The sequence below is a fragment of the Zootoca vivipara genome, chromosome 5 (genome assembly GCF_965207765.1).
Source record: "Zootoca vivipara chromosome 5, rZooViv2.hap1.1, whole genome shotgun sequence".
In the NCBI taxonomy this organism is placed as follows: Eukaryota; Metazoa; Chordata; class Lepidosauria; order Squamata; family Lacertidae; genus Zootoca; species Zootoca vivipara.
Window position 1 is genome coordinate 89,749,590 of NC_142588.1, and position 15,291 is coordinate 89,764,880.

Here is a 15,291-nt window from a genome sequence, read left to right on the forward strand (position 1 = left end):
AATCTGGTGAACCGGGTTCGCTTCCCCGCTCCTCCACATGCAGCTGCTGGGTGACCTTGAGCTAGTCACACTTCTCTCTGAAGTCTCTCAGCCTCACTCACATCACAGAGTGTTTTTTGTGGGGGAGGAAGGGAAAAGGAGATTGTTGGCCGCTTTGAGACTCCTTAGGATAGTGATAAAGCAGGATATCAAATCCAAACTACTACTACTACTTCAATCAACATGTGTTTTGTAGCTTTCTGGGATTTTTCTATGATGCACCCACTGCGTGCAAGGAACAGTCACCTCTTCGTACCCTGTATTTTGCTCACCTATCCCCATGTGGCTGGTAAGATACAACAGAGCACATTCTGGGGTGTTATGGTTTTTTTCTTTAAAAAAAAGCATGTGTCTTTATTGTTCTAAGGTTTTGTGTAGAAAGCCTTTGTGCTCTTCCAGCACAGAGTCTCAGGAAAGGCCGGTTCTGATCCAGTCTCTTAAGGCACCATACCCTGCCTCCTTCTGAGTGGGTACAACAAAAACAAAGATAATGGGCTAATGCTGCCAATTTCTTCAAAAGTCCAATACAAAACAAGCAGCACGCAAGGGCACAAGATTCAATCAGGTTTCAATCAAGTATTATTAATCCAAAAAGAAAACAATAAGAGAACCATATACAAGTGCTGACACAGAAGCCAAAACCTAACGTCAAGCTGATAGCATGTACAAATAAATACCGAAAGGCAAACCAGTCTTTATGATCTTTGAGGCTATATAGCTAGCGGTCAGCAAAGTGGCAGCAGGTCGAACGAAGTGTCAATGGTAGACAGGCTGCCGGCGTTTTTCGCCTGTTTCGCCCATATGACGGGCTTCTTCAGTAGTTTCTCCTGCTTTCAGTTATGTTTAGTGCATTCACTGGTGGTATAAACCAGGTCTTATTAGTATTCAAACTAATCAGTCTCCTGCTGCCACTCATAGGTGGAAGGGAGGATCCCACAACCATAGGCAGATGCAAGAGGTGTTCCCCTTTTGCTCAGGTGTCTCCTGCTGACCGAAGCCAGCTGTTCTTGTTCCACAGCTGCCCACGCCGTGCACCCTGGCTATTGGTGTCAGGAGAACAGAAGTTGGGTGACAACTTTTAAATGTGCCAGAGGCTGCCCCCACTTTAACCAAATACTCTGGTTGTATTCAGGGGTTACTTCTAACTGGACCTGGCCCTACCGTTGGGCAGACTGAGGTCACTGGAAGCAACAGCAGTGACATATTCACAGCTGGCCTCACATCCATTTAACTAGGCCATTAACCGGCACAGGACAGGATAGGATCCCATCTCCAGGATCAAAGTAAGAGACCTGTGTCAGCTTCTGTGTGTGGAATTGCAGGAGGTGGGGGCACCCATCTTGGTTCAATTTCTCCGGTGGACCGTGTTCAAAGCCGTATAGGAATAATGTGGAGGCTTGTGGTCAGACCTGCCTCCAATGTCCCTGGCACACTCCACCCCAGATGGGGGAAGGCCTGGAGAGGAATTCTAAGTGTTTTCTATTCACTGTGCCTCCTGCAGCTGGAAGCCCTGATACTGAGGAAGTCCAAGCACCCATCATGGTCTCTTAGAGAGGAAAGAGCTGCTGTCCTTTCTCTCAAGATGTTGAGTAATGCCCACTTGCCCCAATGGCTTTGCACAGAGTACGGGGCGGGGCGGGGCGGAGCTCCTAAAATCTCAGTCCCTTTCCCAAGCAAGGCGATGAATGGCTCCAAGAGTATAAGATCATGTGAGGAGCTTGGCTGCTGCCTTGAGACTGTAAGTCCAGTATCCATTCATTACAGCATATCCTCCCAACATTTCTCCAATGAAAACAGGGACATCCTATTCTATCCCTCCCAACATTTCTTCAGTGAAAAGAGGGGTGTCCTCTGACATTTTCCCAGTGAAAATAGGGAATCCTATTCCATCTCCTCCAACATTTCTCTGATGAAACCAGGGGTGTCCAAAGAGAAAGTGGGACATTCCGGGATCAAATCAGAAACTGGGACAGCTTCTGTCTTTTCAGGACTGTCCCTGGAAAATCGGGACACTTCCCAGTCCAGTCCAGTGCCTCTGGGAAGCTTGCAAGCAGGACCTGAGTGCAGCCACACACTCTCCCCCGGTGATGCCCTGCAGCTGAAAGACGGGTGTGCTGCCTCCAACAGTAGGATGTCGCCATCGTGGCTGGCAGCCGGTTCTTTCCAGTAACCTAGCTGGGCTCGCTCAGCTCTGGAAACACTTTTCTGCAGGCAGCTAGAGCAAGCCTTCACGATGAGGGTCTCCTCCTTCCTTGGGTGTGTGGTTTTTTTTCCTGACCCCTGTGGTTTGAGGGCTTGGCTAGGCTTGCTCTTCCACACCTGGCCACCAGAGGGCCTACTACTTGTGCTGTGCTTCTCTCCCTTGAAGGATCAGGCCCATGGGGGGGTCTTTCAGTTGCCCCTCGAGGTGTTCCGACTGGGAGGTTGCAGGACTGCAGGGTTGGCAGCCCTCTGTTGATCTTCCGCACTGCAGGAGTCTTTCCACAAGTCATGGAAGAGGAAGCGCAGCTTTCCCCGCACAAGCTGTTTGTAGGTCTCAAAGATTGTCCTAAGGTTTCTTTCAGGAATTAACTGGGAGCTGCTCTCGGGCTGTGCAGTTGGGTTCTGTTCCTAGAATGAGAAAAGGAAAACAAGTGTGTGGGTGCCTGTCAGGGCTAAGGGGCCACAGTGAAAAAACATTATTTTTGGTAAACTGCTTTGAATGTTTTTTTAAAAAAACAAGCATAAAATTTCTGAAATGAATAAATCTTGAATGCAGGATGATAAAAGGTCTTGGAAATCATGCCTTATGAGGAACAGTTGCAAACTTTCTCGCCAGAGTGGTACATGCTCTGGATATACAGTGGTACCTCTACTTACGAATAACTCTACTTACAAATGTTTCTACTTACAAATGGAGCTCCGTCCGCCATCTTGGATGCTGTTTAGATAGGATTTTTTCTACTTACGAATTTTTAGATAGGGTTGCTTCTACTTACAATTTTTCTCTCTCAATGCATTCCTATGGGATTCGACTTACAAATTTTTTCGACTTACAAATGTGCGTTAGGAATGCATTAAGTTCGTAAGTAGAGGTACCACTGTATCCTGCTTGGACTACTGCAATGCGCTCTACGTGGGGCCACCTTTGAAGGTGATTCTGAAACTACAACTAAGCCAGAATGTGGCAGCTAGACTGGTGACTGGGAATGAAAGGCGGGACCTTATAACACTGGTCCTGAAGGATCTTCACTGGCTCCAAGTATATTTCCGAGCACAAGTGTTGGCTACAGGTAGGTAGCCGTGTTACACATTAGCAAGAAATTTCTGCCGATAAGTGTTCTTCCACAGTGGAATGGACCACCTTGGCAGGTCAGGGGTCCCGTTTCCCAGGACACAGGGAGGACGTGACCCCCCCCAAGCCCTGTCTGGTTTCCCCCCCCCATATGAAGTATTCGTAGTTTGGGGAGGCTCTGTGTGGGTCCCCCGGTGGGTAAGGGGGTACCTGTAGGTAATGTGGGGGAGAGTCTCCCGTTTTCCTCATGGTGGAGGTGGTTTTGGGGCATGGTCTGGTCTGCTGGCGGGACCGGGCCTGTCCCTCCTGCCGTCGGCGGAGTCGGCGGAGGTGACTTGTGGGTCCGGCCTGAACGTGGAGGTGGCATCTGGGAAGGTGGACGTGAGGTTGGGGCCTGGCCTGGCTCTGCAGGAGGTGTCGGGGCGACAGACGCGAGATCGGGGCCAGGCCTGATTCCAGAGAGAGTGGCGATGGGAGCGGGCCTACCTCTCCCGCCGTGCCCAGAGTCGAGGGAGGGGACTTGTGGGCCCGGTCTGGCTCTGGAGCGGCCTGGTGAGGTAGGAGGAGGAGGAGTAGGGGGCAGGGGTGGTGAGGTCGGAGGGGAGCCAGAGGGTGGGTGGGGTGTGGCAGCAGTACAGAAATGGCATCTGTTCCTTTGCCGTCCACTGGAGGGAGCTATTTCCCCCCCCCACACACAAATTCATGTTTTTACCTGTGACAGGTGTCACATCTGCGTAATCTAAGTTTATGGAAACACTCGCATATTGGACAGGAACATTGTGTCCAAATGGCAACTCAATCAGTCAAGCGGTTTTGGAGATAGGTCATGAAACACAAACATGGACCTTTTACATTTTTATATAGAGAGATTTTGTGTTTTTATTTTGTATTTTATGTTGTGAACCGCTGTGAGGTCTACGGATGAAAGGCAGTACACAAATTTAATACACCACCGTCATCATCATCCTGGGGAAGCCCCCTTTGGCCTCTCACCTGCCACCCAAAGTTTCGGAGCTGCAGGAGGAAGGAGCTGGCTTTCTCATAAAGCTGCTGGAGTAGTGGCAAGGCGCAGCCCTGGCTCAGCTGGTTTTGGGCAGCTGCTGTGCCATCCACCAAGTTAGCCAGATCACGGAGGGTTTCTTGCCCTTTGTCTTGGTTCTGAAAGAGTAAGAGAGAGGGGCAGTCGTTGGGTGATTCTGACATTTCTTATTTATTTATTTATCGGTTGGTTGGTTGTTGTGGTCGTATCTCAGCTTTGCTCCATAGATCTGAAGGTGGTGTCCAGACTTCTCCCTGCCCGTGGCCCAATATACCTCAAGGAGCATCGCCCCCCCCATCATTCAGCACAGACACTGAGGTCCAGCGCTTCTGGCGGCTCCCTCACTGCAAGAAGTGAGGTTGCAGGGAACCAGGCAGAGGGCCTTCTCGGTAGTGGCCCACGCCATGTGGAACACCCTCCCGTCAGATGTCAAAGAAATAAACAACTTTCTGACTTTTGGAAGACTTCTGAAGGCAGCCCTGTTTAGGGAAGTTTTTAATGTTTGATGTTTTATCTTGTTTTTAATATTCTGTTGGGAGCTGCCCAGAGTGGCTGGGGAAACCCAGCCAGATGGGTGGGGTATAAATAAATTATTATTATTATTATTATTATTATTATTATTATTACCACCATATTATTATTATTGTTATTATTAATCCTCACAGCAAACCTGTGAGATAGGTATAGATGGGAGATTCAAACTCTGCTCTTCCAGGTCCTAGTATGTCATGGAGCGGCTGGACGCTGAGGAATGGCGGAAGAAACCAGCTGAGGAACTCTCAAGGCTCAGAGCCCAGGGATTGGTGGCGGGACAAGGATGAGTGGAAGCAAACTCCTTCTCCTTGTGCTTCTTCTGGCGTAATCAAAGCAGCACCACAAGAGGGTGGTGTTGCCTTGCAGGAGTCAGATTAGATTAAATGGAAATAGGAGGACGCAGAACAACCCAGTGAGGACCAAGCATCCGTGGCTGCGGAATAGCAGGGTCTGTTGCAGGGCCTGTGCGGAATGGAGTATCCTAGGCAGTGGCAGATCTACATTTTGGGGGTCCTGAAGCTTGAGCAACTAGCAACGAGGCCTGGGTAAGCCCTGTTACCTTCTTCAATGGGGTTGTTCCACAACAGATCACTTTTTAAAATGATAATGATGACGACAACAACAACTTCCGCTACTACACCCCAGATTTTGATTAAAGTTGCTGTACTGGGTTGTCTCACACGTCCAAGTCAACACAGTGAATAAATATTTCCTATGCCTTACGGTTTTCGAGTTGTGAGCGGGGTGAAAATTAAGGAAACGTTATATGCATAGTGCATCACAGAATGGTGAAACCGAATCTACTAGACCCATTTTTTTTTAAAAAGGAATGTGGACTGAAGTCATTTCTGGGGCATGGGCCCAGCCAGGATTTATGTTGGGGGGTGGGCAGGCATGATAGCCCCATGTCCTGTTCCAGAACCAAGCTACCTGCGACGTGATTGGTCAGTTCACAGAAGCCATGCCTATCGTTCAGTTGTGTCACTAGAATGCACCACAGCATCATCCTGGTGACCTCAGTGAGTATTTCAATTCCAAATATTCTGATTATTTCTAGTTTTAGTTAAGTATTTATTTTATTTATTTTCTTGATTTGTGGGGAGGAAGCTGCCCTACCCATCCCACCTGGCTATGCCCATGTTCCAAGGCCCTTCTGAAATTAGCAGCCTCGAAGCGGAAGCTTCATTAGTTTCATAGCAGATGCCATGGCTGGCTGGGAACCTGAGTGTGAGCCCTCCAGCCTGCCATGGCATCTTCTTTTAGGTCAAATGCTTGTAGCATTTGGGTAAAAGCCATCACAGCTCAACAAGCCCAGGCCCCAGCCCTTGACCCATAGTGGGTGAGTTGTTGATTTTTTACATACTCACTGTCTTTGCCATCCACTCTCGGAGGCTGAACCCAACCAGGGGCAGCTGCACAGGCTGCTGGAGAAAGGGGAGTTCCCCGCACTGGCTCTGCGGAAAGGACAGAAAACCCCTGAGAGGAGAAGCAACCAGGCCAGCAGGCAGGAATGGCCAAATGTGCAGGGCAAATGCAACCACCTGGCACCTGGCCCCCAACAAGTTGCACCCCGCAAATGAGGTGCAAAGCAAATACGGCCGAACTTCATGGGTACCCGAAATAACATGGTTTGGGGCTGCAGCTCATCTTTCCATTGATATATAATTTTATGGTATTAGTACTCCAAAAAAAATGTGTTATGAGCCATTGTTGCCAAAACAAGATGACACCTGATTAGCTCTCTAAACACTCCTGTTTCTTGTTATTTGGCTATAGCTTTTGATAGAATACAGATAATTGAACATACTTTGTTGCATTACATTCTTCATTAAATTATCTTTCCAATGATATATAAATTGATGGTATTACTTAAAAAAAAAGGTGTTATGAGCCATCAAACCTCAAAAATACACTTTCTCCAAAAGGTTTCCACAGTTTCAGCCACTAGTGTAGACACATGGTTCTCACCCTGCATTTTATCCACACAACTGCAGGAAATAGTGGCTGCCCCAACGCTGTGTGCTGTGTGGTTAAAAATTCTACTGAGCTGGTTGGGGCTGATGGGAGTTGCGGTCCAAAACATTTTAACCAGTGTTTCCCAAACTTGGCTGTTTTTGGACTACAATTCCCATAATCCCTGACCACTGGTTCTGCTAGCTAGGGATAATAGGAGTTGTAGTCCAAAAACAGCTGGAGACCCAAGTTTGGGAAACCCTGCACTAGACTGAGGAAGGTGTCCTTCATTGCAGCTGGGCAGTATTATCATGGGCCGGCCCACCCATGAGGCAAAGTGAGGCAAGTACCTCAGGCGGCAGAATTCACCAGGCAACAGGTCACAGTACAGTATCAATCTTTCTCCCTCATTTCTGATGTAGATCTGCCCTCACCCCTTCTTTTCTGGCGGCGGGAAGGAAGGCCCCATTTTGGGGTCTGCCTCAGGTGCCAAATGTCTTGGACAGCTCTGAATATTATTCTGGGCCACGTACCACATGCCCCCCACTCAGTGAGTGGTGCAACCTTAAGGAAAGACTGTGGAAGCCAGCAAAATATGCCAAGACTCCAAGGGCCCCGATCTGCCCAGGTGAAGTGTAACAGCATTGCTTACCACTTTCTCCTCCAAGTCCATGGCTTCGGTGATGTACTTCTGGATTAGCCGCCTGTCACAAACCAGTCTGGTGGGACTCATCTCGAACAGGTCCATATGGAGCACGAATACAGTGAGGAGAAGGAGCCCTAAGGGAGGTTTGAGGGAGGAGAGACAAGAGATGGTTTTCCCAGGGTGAGGCTCATCCATTGCACTGCGGGTGTGCTGACCCCTGCGATTTCCCCAAATGCGGGAAACTCGACTGCATAATTTTATTTTATTTTATTTTTTTTTATATTCCCACCAACTTTTTTAATTTATCGTATTCACATAGCATCGGCCAGCAGCACAAAAAAAAAAACACAACTTTTCACAACGGGGAAAAAATGCATGGTCATAGAAATGTCTGCATTTACTTTTAAAAAAGCAGGAAGGGTCTTGTACAAATCTGCTCAGAGGTTCTCTTTTCATCCTGCTCAACTAACTGCTTCTGCAACCAGCAGGCCTTACTACCGGGGTGGCGTGGGGTGGGGGAATCAGGAGCGACTTTGCTGCCACCCCCAGGCCCCACCCCTTCAAGGATTGCTACAACAAGGCAAGGGCACTCCAGTTTTCTCTGGGTTAACTGAGCCGGCAAAGAAGGGTGTGAATGTGAGAAAAATCATGGGGATGTAGCATCTTCACGGAACAGACGAGACACAACCAGGAGAAAGGGAAGGGGGGAAGGAAACCACCAACACAAGTCGAAGAACACACAGCGGCTTTTCGCGCCTTCTCCCTTTGGCTTGCTCAAGTGACCTCGCACATGGGATCAGAGCGCCACAGCCAGCCATTAACAGAGGCCGCATGGCGACCCGCTCCGCTTCCTTCAGCCACCCCTGCACCTCTTCCTCTCCCCGTCACATTTCGTCATCCAGGCCATAGTCCACCACTTCCGGGAAATCCCCCACGGTGACGAAGCGAGGCTTCACGAAGGCGCCGTACTTGAGCTGGCACTCAAAGTACTGCTTTCCGTTGACGCTTCCGTCGTGCTTCCCCACAGGCTCATCATACTTGATGCCGACCCAGTAACCAGGCTTGAACTCCGTTAAGCCAACGTACATCACTGTCCCTCGTTTGTTGGGCTGCCCTGCTGCCCGCACCTCACACCTTGACCCCACGGAAATGGCTTCCGCCAGGGCCTTCTCCTCCACCAGCTTCTGCTCCCTCTCTGCTTCCTTCTTCATCATTTCTTCCGCATTGTAGTGCCCCAGCTTACTTGTTTTCATGAAGGAGCGTGCTGTATCTCTTCGCTTGTCATATTCATCATCGGTTATCTCGAATTTCTCCACGTTTGACACATTTTCATATTCCCCGATGGTTGCACCACTCGTGTCAATAACATGAATCCTGCACCCGTCGTCGATGGGGTAAGACCCCAGCAAGGCCTCGTCGCTGTCGAGTTTCATCACAAACTTGTCATCTGGAGTATAGAGCTCAAGGTCCATGCATGATGCCGGACTTCCCACAACCAGTTCCAGCTTACACTTGAACTCGGCGAGGGTGAGCCCCCGGGCGTATCTCTTGAGGGCCCGGAAGGAGTTGAGGGTGCTGCTGATGGATACGGACACCACCGCGGGGGTCCCCGTCACGACGCTCATCCCGAACCGGCTGCCCGTCCCCCTCGGACAGAAGCACTCGACTGCATAATTTGTGGACAAGATGGCCAAATGTTTGGTATGCTCTGAATCAGCTTGGCAGGTGGGCTCCCTAGACTTCCTTCCTTCCTTCCTTCCTTCCTTCCTTCCTTCCTTCCTTCCTTCCTTCCTCCTCAAAGAGGTTCTCCCCCTCCTCATTTAACATTGGGCTTTCCTCTCAGGTCAATCTATTTCACAGGGTTGTTGGGATTAAATCAGGAGGACAGGAAACCACGTATTGAGAGCCATGGAGGAAAAGCTGAGATATAAGTGTGATGAATGATGATGATAAAATTAGGTGGGACAAGGAAACCCTCAGCCCCGGGTAATGAGAGGCTGAATTTGGGTGAGTTTGCAGGCAAAGGATCTGTCCACAGACTCCACAATTCCCTTCCCAATCCAATTCCCCGGTTAAATTTGCCCCTCCAAAGCGGAGCTATCAGGCAGATGACAAGGACATAACAAGTACCTCTCCTTCCTACACACAGAGATTGTATGTGCACACACACCTCCTTTGACCCAGAAAGAAAATGTTCTGCGTATGAATAGAGGACCAGGATGATGGTGAAACTGGATTTCAGACATTATTGGTTCAATGTGCATTTCAGTTACAAAGGGGTGGGTGCCTTCTCCTTCCTGTTCAAACACCTTCCAGTATTGTATTAATATTTGCTGTATTCTGGAATGGTGTGTTGTGCACATGCCAAGGCTTAGCAGCTGAACATGTGAGGCTGCAAAGGGGCCTCTGAGCATGTGCAGAGAGCCTGGCCTTCAACACAGAGAAACCTTAACCAGACCTGATAATTGAGGTGGAGGGAAGGATCACCTAGAGGGAGAGGGTGAAGGTTTTAGGCACAGCACTCTCCACCCACCCGAATGCTGGAAATAGCAATTTCAGTTTCGTTACTTCTCCAGAATTTTCACCGCTGGCCTGAACTGGGCTTCATGAAAACAAAACAGGATCCAAGTTCTTTCCTCTGCTAATTAAAAGACGTCACCCAATGAACTAAATCTCACGCTGCAATCTTGTCTTGCATCTGCAGAAGTGTGCATGCACACGAAAGCTCATACCAATGACAAACTTAGTAGTTGGTCTCTAAGGTGCTACTGGAAGGAATTTTTATTATTTATTTTGCAATCTTGTACCCACTCATGAGTAAGCCCCACCAAATTCAGCAGGACTGATTTTGGCATGCAGGGGATTGTACTGTTATTCAATGACCCACATGACCATTTGTCAATGAAGGAACTAGTCCAATGAGCATGCATCTGCATACAATTACCCGTAAGCAACATTTCTGGGGGGGGGAGCACCACCCTGCTTTTTAGAGAGGCGCTGCTGTGTGTAACAGCAAGACTTGTCCTTGGGGAAATCCATAGTGGATAGGAAGTCCTGGAGAGAATGGTAGAGTTGGAAGGGGCCCTGAGGGCCACCTAGATCAACCCCTGCTCCTTCTCAGGATGCTCTGGACTGGAGGCAACACCATCCACAGCCCCTGAGACTCAGCCAGGTCTGCCGGAGTCAGACTCCTCGCTCCAGCCCATGCACAGAGTGCCTTTCCCTCCAGCCATCTAGGACTGGGGAGAAGGAGGGCTCCCAGCAGAGAAGGGTGTGTGGCTGACCCACAGGCCGGTCTCCCCAGGAGACCTGCCTGTGTCTTCTGAGATCCCTTGGGGCGAGCCCAGCACTCACGGTTCAGCTCCATGCCCAGCTGGCATCCGCCTTGTCACAGCATCTTCCTGCCAGGGAACAGCGGCTGCCTCCCAGCTCCTGCCTGGCTTCCATGGACGGTGTCTTGAACGATGCCACAGCCACGAGGGCAAGCCAAGGGGGCTCCGACGGGCTTTCTGCGTAGCTGCCGGCACCTCTGAGCCAGCACCGCGCGGCTTCCTGTTGTGCAGCTGCTGGTGACCTCTGGTCAACGGCTTCCGAGCAGCAAGCCCGAGCCTTCAGGAAGACTTCCCACTTCCAGACATTTCCTCCTTGGCTGACGGAGGAGGCAAGGAATGACAAGGCCGCTAAGGCTGGCTGGCTAGCTCGCTCCCTGGGGCGAGAGTTTCACAGAATTGTAGAGTCAGAAGGAACCCCCGAGGGTCATCCAGTCCAACCCCCTGCAGTGCAGGGATCTTGTGCCCAGTGTGGGGCTCGAACCCACGGCTCTGAGTTTAAGAGGCTCATTCTCTACCATGGCCATTCCTCGCGGTTTGGGGCCAGATGCACAGTCCTGGTGCGCCTGTTCGCCTCAGTTGGTGAAATTGGGGGGTTCTAGCGAGCACCACGAAACCTGGAGCTGGGCTCCCACGGCCTCGTGATGAAGAGCCTGGCGTCCGTCAAGTTTCCTCTGGTCTGGATGCATCTGTTCCAAAAAACCTAGCAAAAAGAGAGAGAAAGGAGCATCGTAGCAACCCAGAAAGCTGCCTTACACTGAGTCGGCCCAGTCTTGTATCATCAGCAGCATCATCTCCTTGCACCATGAGGTCTCAGGGTGGGTCACCAATCATAGAATCATAAATTTGGAAGGGATCCCAACTGTCATCTAGTCCAACCCTCTGCCATGCAGGAATCTTTTGCCTAATGTGGGGCTCAAACGCACGACCCTGAGGTTACGGTTCCCATCTCATGCTCTCTCCCGACTGAGCTATCAAATGGACACAGATAGGATGACTTTCACAGGGAGAAGTACAATTCTCCTGGAGCTCTGAACAGCTTTGGATACCCAACAGCCATAGGCTGCGTTGACGCGCTAGACCTTTTGACCACATTTTTAAGAACATAAGAAGATCCTGCTGGATCCGGCCAATGGCTTATCTGATCCAGCATCCTGTTCTCACAGTGGCCAGCCAGAGGCCAGTGTGAAACCCAACTCTCTGTTCCTGCGGTTTCTCCAGCAACTGGTATTCAGAAGCATCGCTGCCTTCGACAGTGGAGGCAAAGCACAGCACAGTCATCTTGGCTAGTACAATCGTACCTTGGTTGTTGAACGCCTTGCGACTCGAATGTTTTGTCTCCCGAATGCCGCAAACCCAGAAGGGATTGTTCTGGTTTGCAAACGTTCTTTGGAACCCGAACGTCTGACGCTGCTTCCGTGGCTTCCGATGGACTGCAGAAAGCTCCTGCAGCCAATCAGAAGCCGTGCCTTGGTTTTCCAACATTTTCGGAAGTTGAAAAACCAAGGTACGACTGTAGTCGTCAACAGCCTCCTCCTTCATAAATTGTTGCTGTTGTTGTTTAGTCGTTTAGTCGTGTCCGACTCTTTGTGACCCCATGGACCAGAGCACTCCAGGCACTCCTGTCTTGCACTGCCTCCCGCAGTTTGGTCAGACTCATGTTGGTAGCTTCGATAAATTAGTCTAATCCTATTTTGGAAGCCATGTAGGATGGTGGCCATCCTGCCACAGGGGAAGTGAGGTCCTTATGTTAACTGTGCTGGGTGAAGGAGTTATTTCATTCCTCTGTCCTTAAATGAGGAGGGGGAGGACCATGTGCACTACCTTGTGCTCCTTGGGGGAAAAGGTGGGATATAAGTGCAGTGCAGTGCAGTGCAATGCAATATTTGCAGTTGGTCACCCCAGGCAGGGGACATTCTCAGCCCTATCTGTAGATGCCAGGCACCTGCAACCTTCTGCATGCCAAGCAGATGCTCTGCCACTGAGCTACCACCCCTAGAGGCTTTCCATCCGGCCTCTGGCATGGCCTGCGTATTCGGATTTCCCTGCGGAATTTCTTGTCCTCTAGCTCGGCCTGCCTGTGGCACACAGTCCGCAGCGCAAACTGTGCTTCCCGTCAGAGGCCTGCCCTGTTCCATAGCAAGTGCCTGTTTGACAAGCCAAGCAAACAAACCCCTCTCTCCTCCTGCTGCCTCTCAGGAGCCACCCTGCTAGAGAGCTACCTCCATGCTTACCTTGGGACGTCTCGGCTCTCGTGTGCCCCAGGTCTGTGAGATCGGCCACCTTGAGAGCCGGAAGGGACCTGACCCCCCCGTCTCTCCCATTTTTTTGCCTGGGGACCGGGAGAGGGCTGTGGAGCTGCCCTAGCTGCATCCGGCACCCGCTCAGGAGTGGGCGGTGAGAGATAAGGGAGGTCAACCACCTCCTCGTGGCACACGCAGCACGGCAGACGGACTCCTGTCCGGGTAGGGACGTGACGGGAGTCACATCTTGCAGTGGGGTGCTTGCGGGAAGGAAGGCACCGTACAAGGCCACACCCACCCCAAACATTTAAAGCACAACTGAAGCACATGGCAACCTCCCCCCTGAATTCCAGGAACTGTAGTTCCCCCCCCCACAGGGTGCAATTCCCTCAGTTGTAACAAACTGTGGGTCCTGCGCCCCGGAAAAACTACAGTTCCCAGGATTGAAGCAGCATGGTGTTGCTTTAAAAATGCAGGACATAGGGGACATTACCCCCCCCCACACACACACATTTCTCCAATGAAAATAGGGACGTCCCATTACATAACAATAATTTTACTATTTATACCCCACACATCTTACTGGGTTGCCTCGGCCACTCCAGGGCTGACATATATGAAAACATAATATCAAACATAATAAATACAGTGGACGCTTGGGTTGCGAACGTGATCCATGCAGGAGGCACATTCGCAACCCGCAGCATTCTCAACCCGCAGCACCGCGTCTGTGCACGCGCAGATTGCGATTCGGCCCTTCTGCGCATGCGCAAAGTGTGATTTAGTGCTTTTGCGCTTGCGTGAGCATCGAAACCTGGAAGTAACCCATTCCGGCACTTCTGGGTTCGGCGCGGTGCGCAACCAAAAAATGCACAATCCGAAGCATCTGTTAACCGAGGTATGACTGTTAAACATAATACAGTTGTGCCTTGGAAGTTGAACAGAATCCATTCCGGAAGTCCGTTCGACTTCCAAAACGTTTGGAAACCAAGGTACAGCTTCCTATTGGCTGCAGAAAGCTCCAGCAGCCAATCAAAAGCCGCGGAACCCAGGTCAGACATTCAGGTTCCCAAGAACGTTTGCAAACCGGAACACTCACTTCTGGGTTTGCGGCGTTCGGGAGCCAAAACATTTGGGTCACAGGGCGTTCAACTGCCAAGGTACGACTTTAATACATAATAATACATACTAATAAAAACATAATAAAACATTAAACATCCCTATAAAGGATTGCCTTCAGATGGCTTGGGGGACAGATAACTCTAAAACTCTCCAACATTTCTCCAATGAAAAGTGGGACATCCTAAGGAAAATTGGGACATTCCGGGATCAAATCAGAAACTGGGGCAGCTTCTCCTACAACAGGGGTGTCCCTGGAAAATAGGGATACTGAGATGGGTCTGAAGGGGCCTTAGACACAATTCGCTATACCTTGGTTGAAACTGCTGTCACCTGGAAAAAGAGTCTGGACATAAGAGCTTGCCTCCGGATTTCTCTGAAATGCACCCCTTCCACCCTGGGGTCCCTTGAAAAAGGTGTCGGCTAGGAAAGGACTGCCTGGCAGGAGAATGCTAGAAGGATGTTGCTGGAAAACAGGGGAGGGCAACTGTCAGCCTGGAGGCCGGATGCAGCCCACAGGAACTCCTCATCTGGCCCTCACCTGCCTGCCTCGCTTCTCCACCCATGAAGCAATTAGGCTTGAAAACAGCCTCCTGACGGAGATTCAACAGCGTTAAGTCTGTTGCTAAAAAGAGCCTTGTGGCAGCTTAAAAGACAACAGATGTATTGGGGTGGCGCTGGCCCAACCAAGAGGCAAGGTGAGGCTACTGCCTTAGGCGGCAAAATCCAAGGGGCAGCAGATGTGGATGTCATTTTTCCCCGCTCCCCCTCTTGTTCCTGATGTACATCCTCCCCCATCCCTTCTTCCCTGGCAGAAAGGGGGACATCATTTTGGGGTCCACATCAGATGCCGAAATGTCTTGGTCCGGCCCTGCATTTGGGTGTAAATTTTCAGGAATTCGTGCAGCGGTTCCCATAGATTTTCCTCCCCATGAACCACTTGAAAACTGCTGAAGATATTGGTGGGCTGCCTAATTATTTCTTTGCCTGTTGTAGCAACAGCGGTGCTCTGCGCTCGGTGCTGTACAATTTTCAATCTTTTTTCCTTTTTGCTTCTTTTATTTCTTATATATTGCATTTTCTTATATGACAGTTTGGATTCCACAGAATTCGTA

The 15,291-nt window shown here is 50.2% G+C and overlaps 2 protein-coding genes across 2 annotated transcripts; both read right to left on the reverse strand.

The window, feature by feature from the left end:
- Window positions 1–600: 600 nt before the first annotated feature.
- THPO (thrombopoietin) lies at window positions 601–13,192 on the reverse strand. The gene is made up of 6 exons (XM_035134068.3): window positions 13,049–13,192; window positions 10,840–11,517; window positions 7,492–7,619; window positions 6,254–6,340; window positions 4,307–4,471; window positions 601–2,649 (listed from the first exon to the last, which is right to left on the reverse strand). The coding sequence occupies exons 2-6, from the start codon at window positions 10,850–10,852 to the stop codon at window positions 2,431–2,433; spliced, it is 612 nt and encodes a 203-aa protein (XP_034989959.1). The 5' UTR covers window positions 10,853–11,517; window positions 13,049–13,192; the 3' UTR covers window positions 601–2,430.
- LOC118078540 (tubulin-folding cofactor B-like) lies at window positions 7,882–9,153 on the reverse strand. The gene has a single exon (XM_060274341.2). It carries the CDS (start codon window positions 9,108–9,110, stop codon window positions 8,370–8,372), a length of 741 nt encoding a protein of 246 aa, XP_060130324.1. The 5' UTR covers window positions 9,111–9,153; the 3' UTR covers window positions 7,882–8,369.
- Window positions 13,193–15,291: the final 2,099 nt, after the last annotated feature.

Coding starts and splice junctions, on each gene's coding strand:
- LOC118078540 (XM_060274341.2), bottom strand. CDS start 9,110: ATGAGCGTCGTGACGGGGACCCCCGCGGTGGTGTCCGTATCCATCAGC.
- THPO (XM_035134068.3), bottom strand. Junction 4,472..6,253: donor GAGAGTGGATGGCAAAGACA/GTGAGTATGTAA, acceptor TTACTCTTTCAG/AACCAAGACAAAGGGCAAGA. Junction 2,650..4,306: donor TCCGAAACTTTGGGTGGCAG/GTGAGAGGCCAA, acceptor TTCTCATTCTAG/GAACAGAACCCAACTGCACA.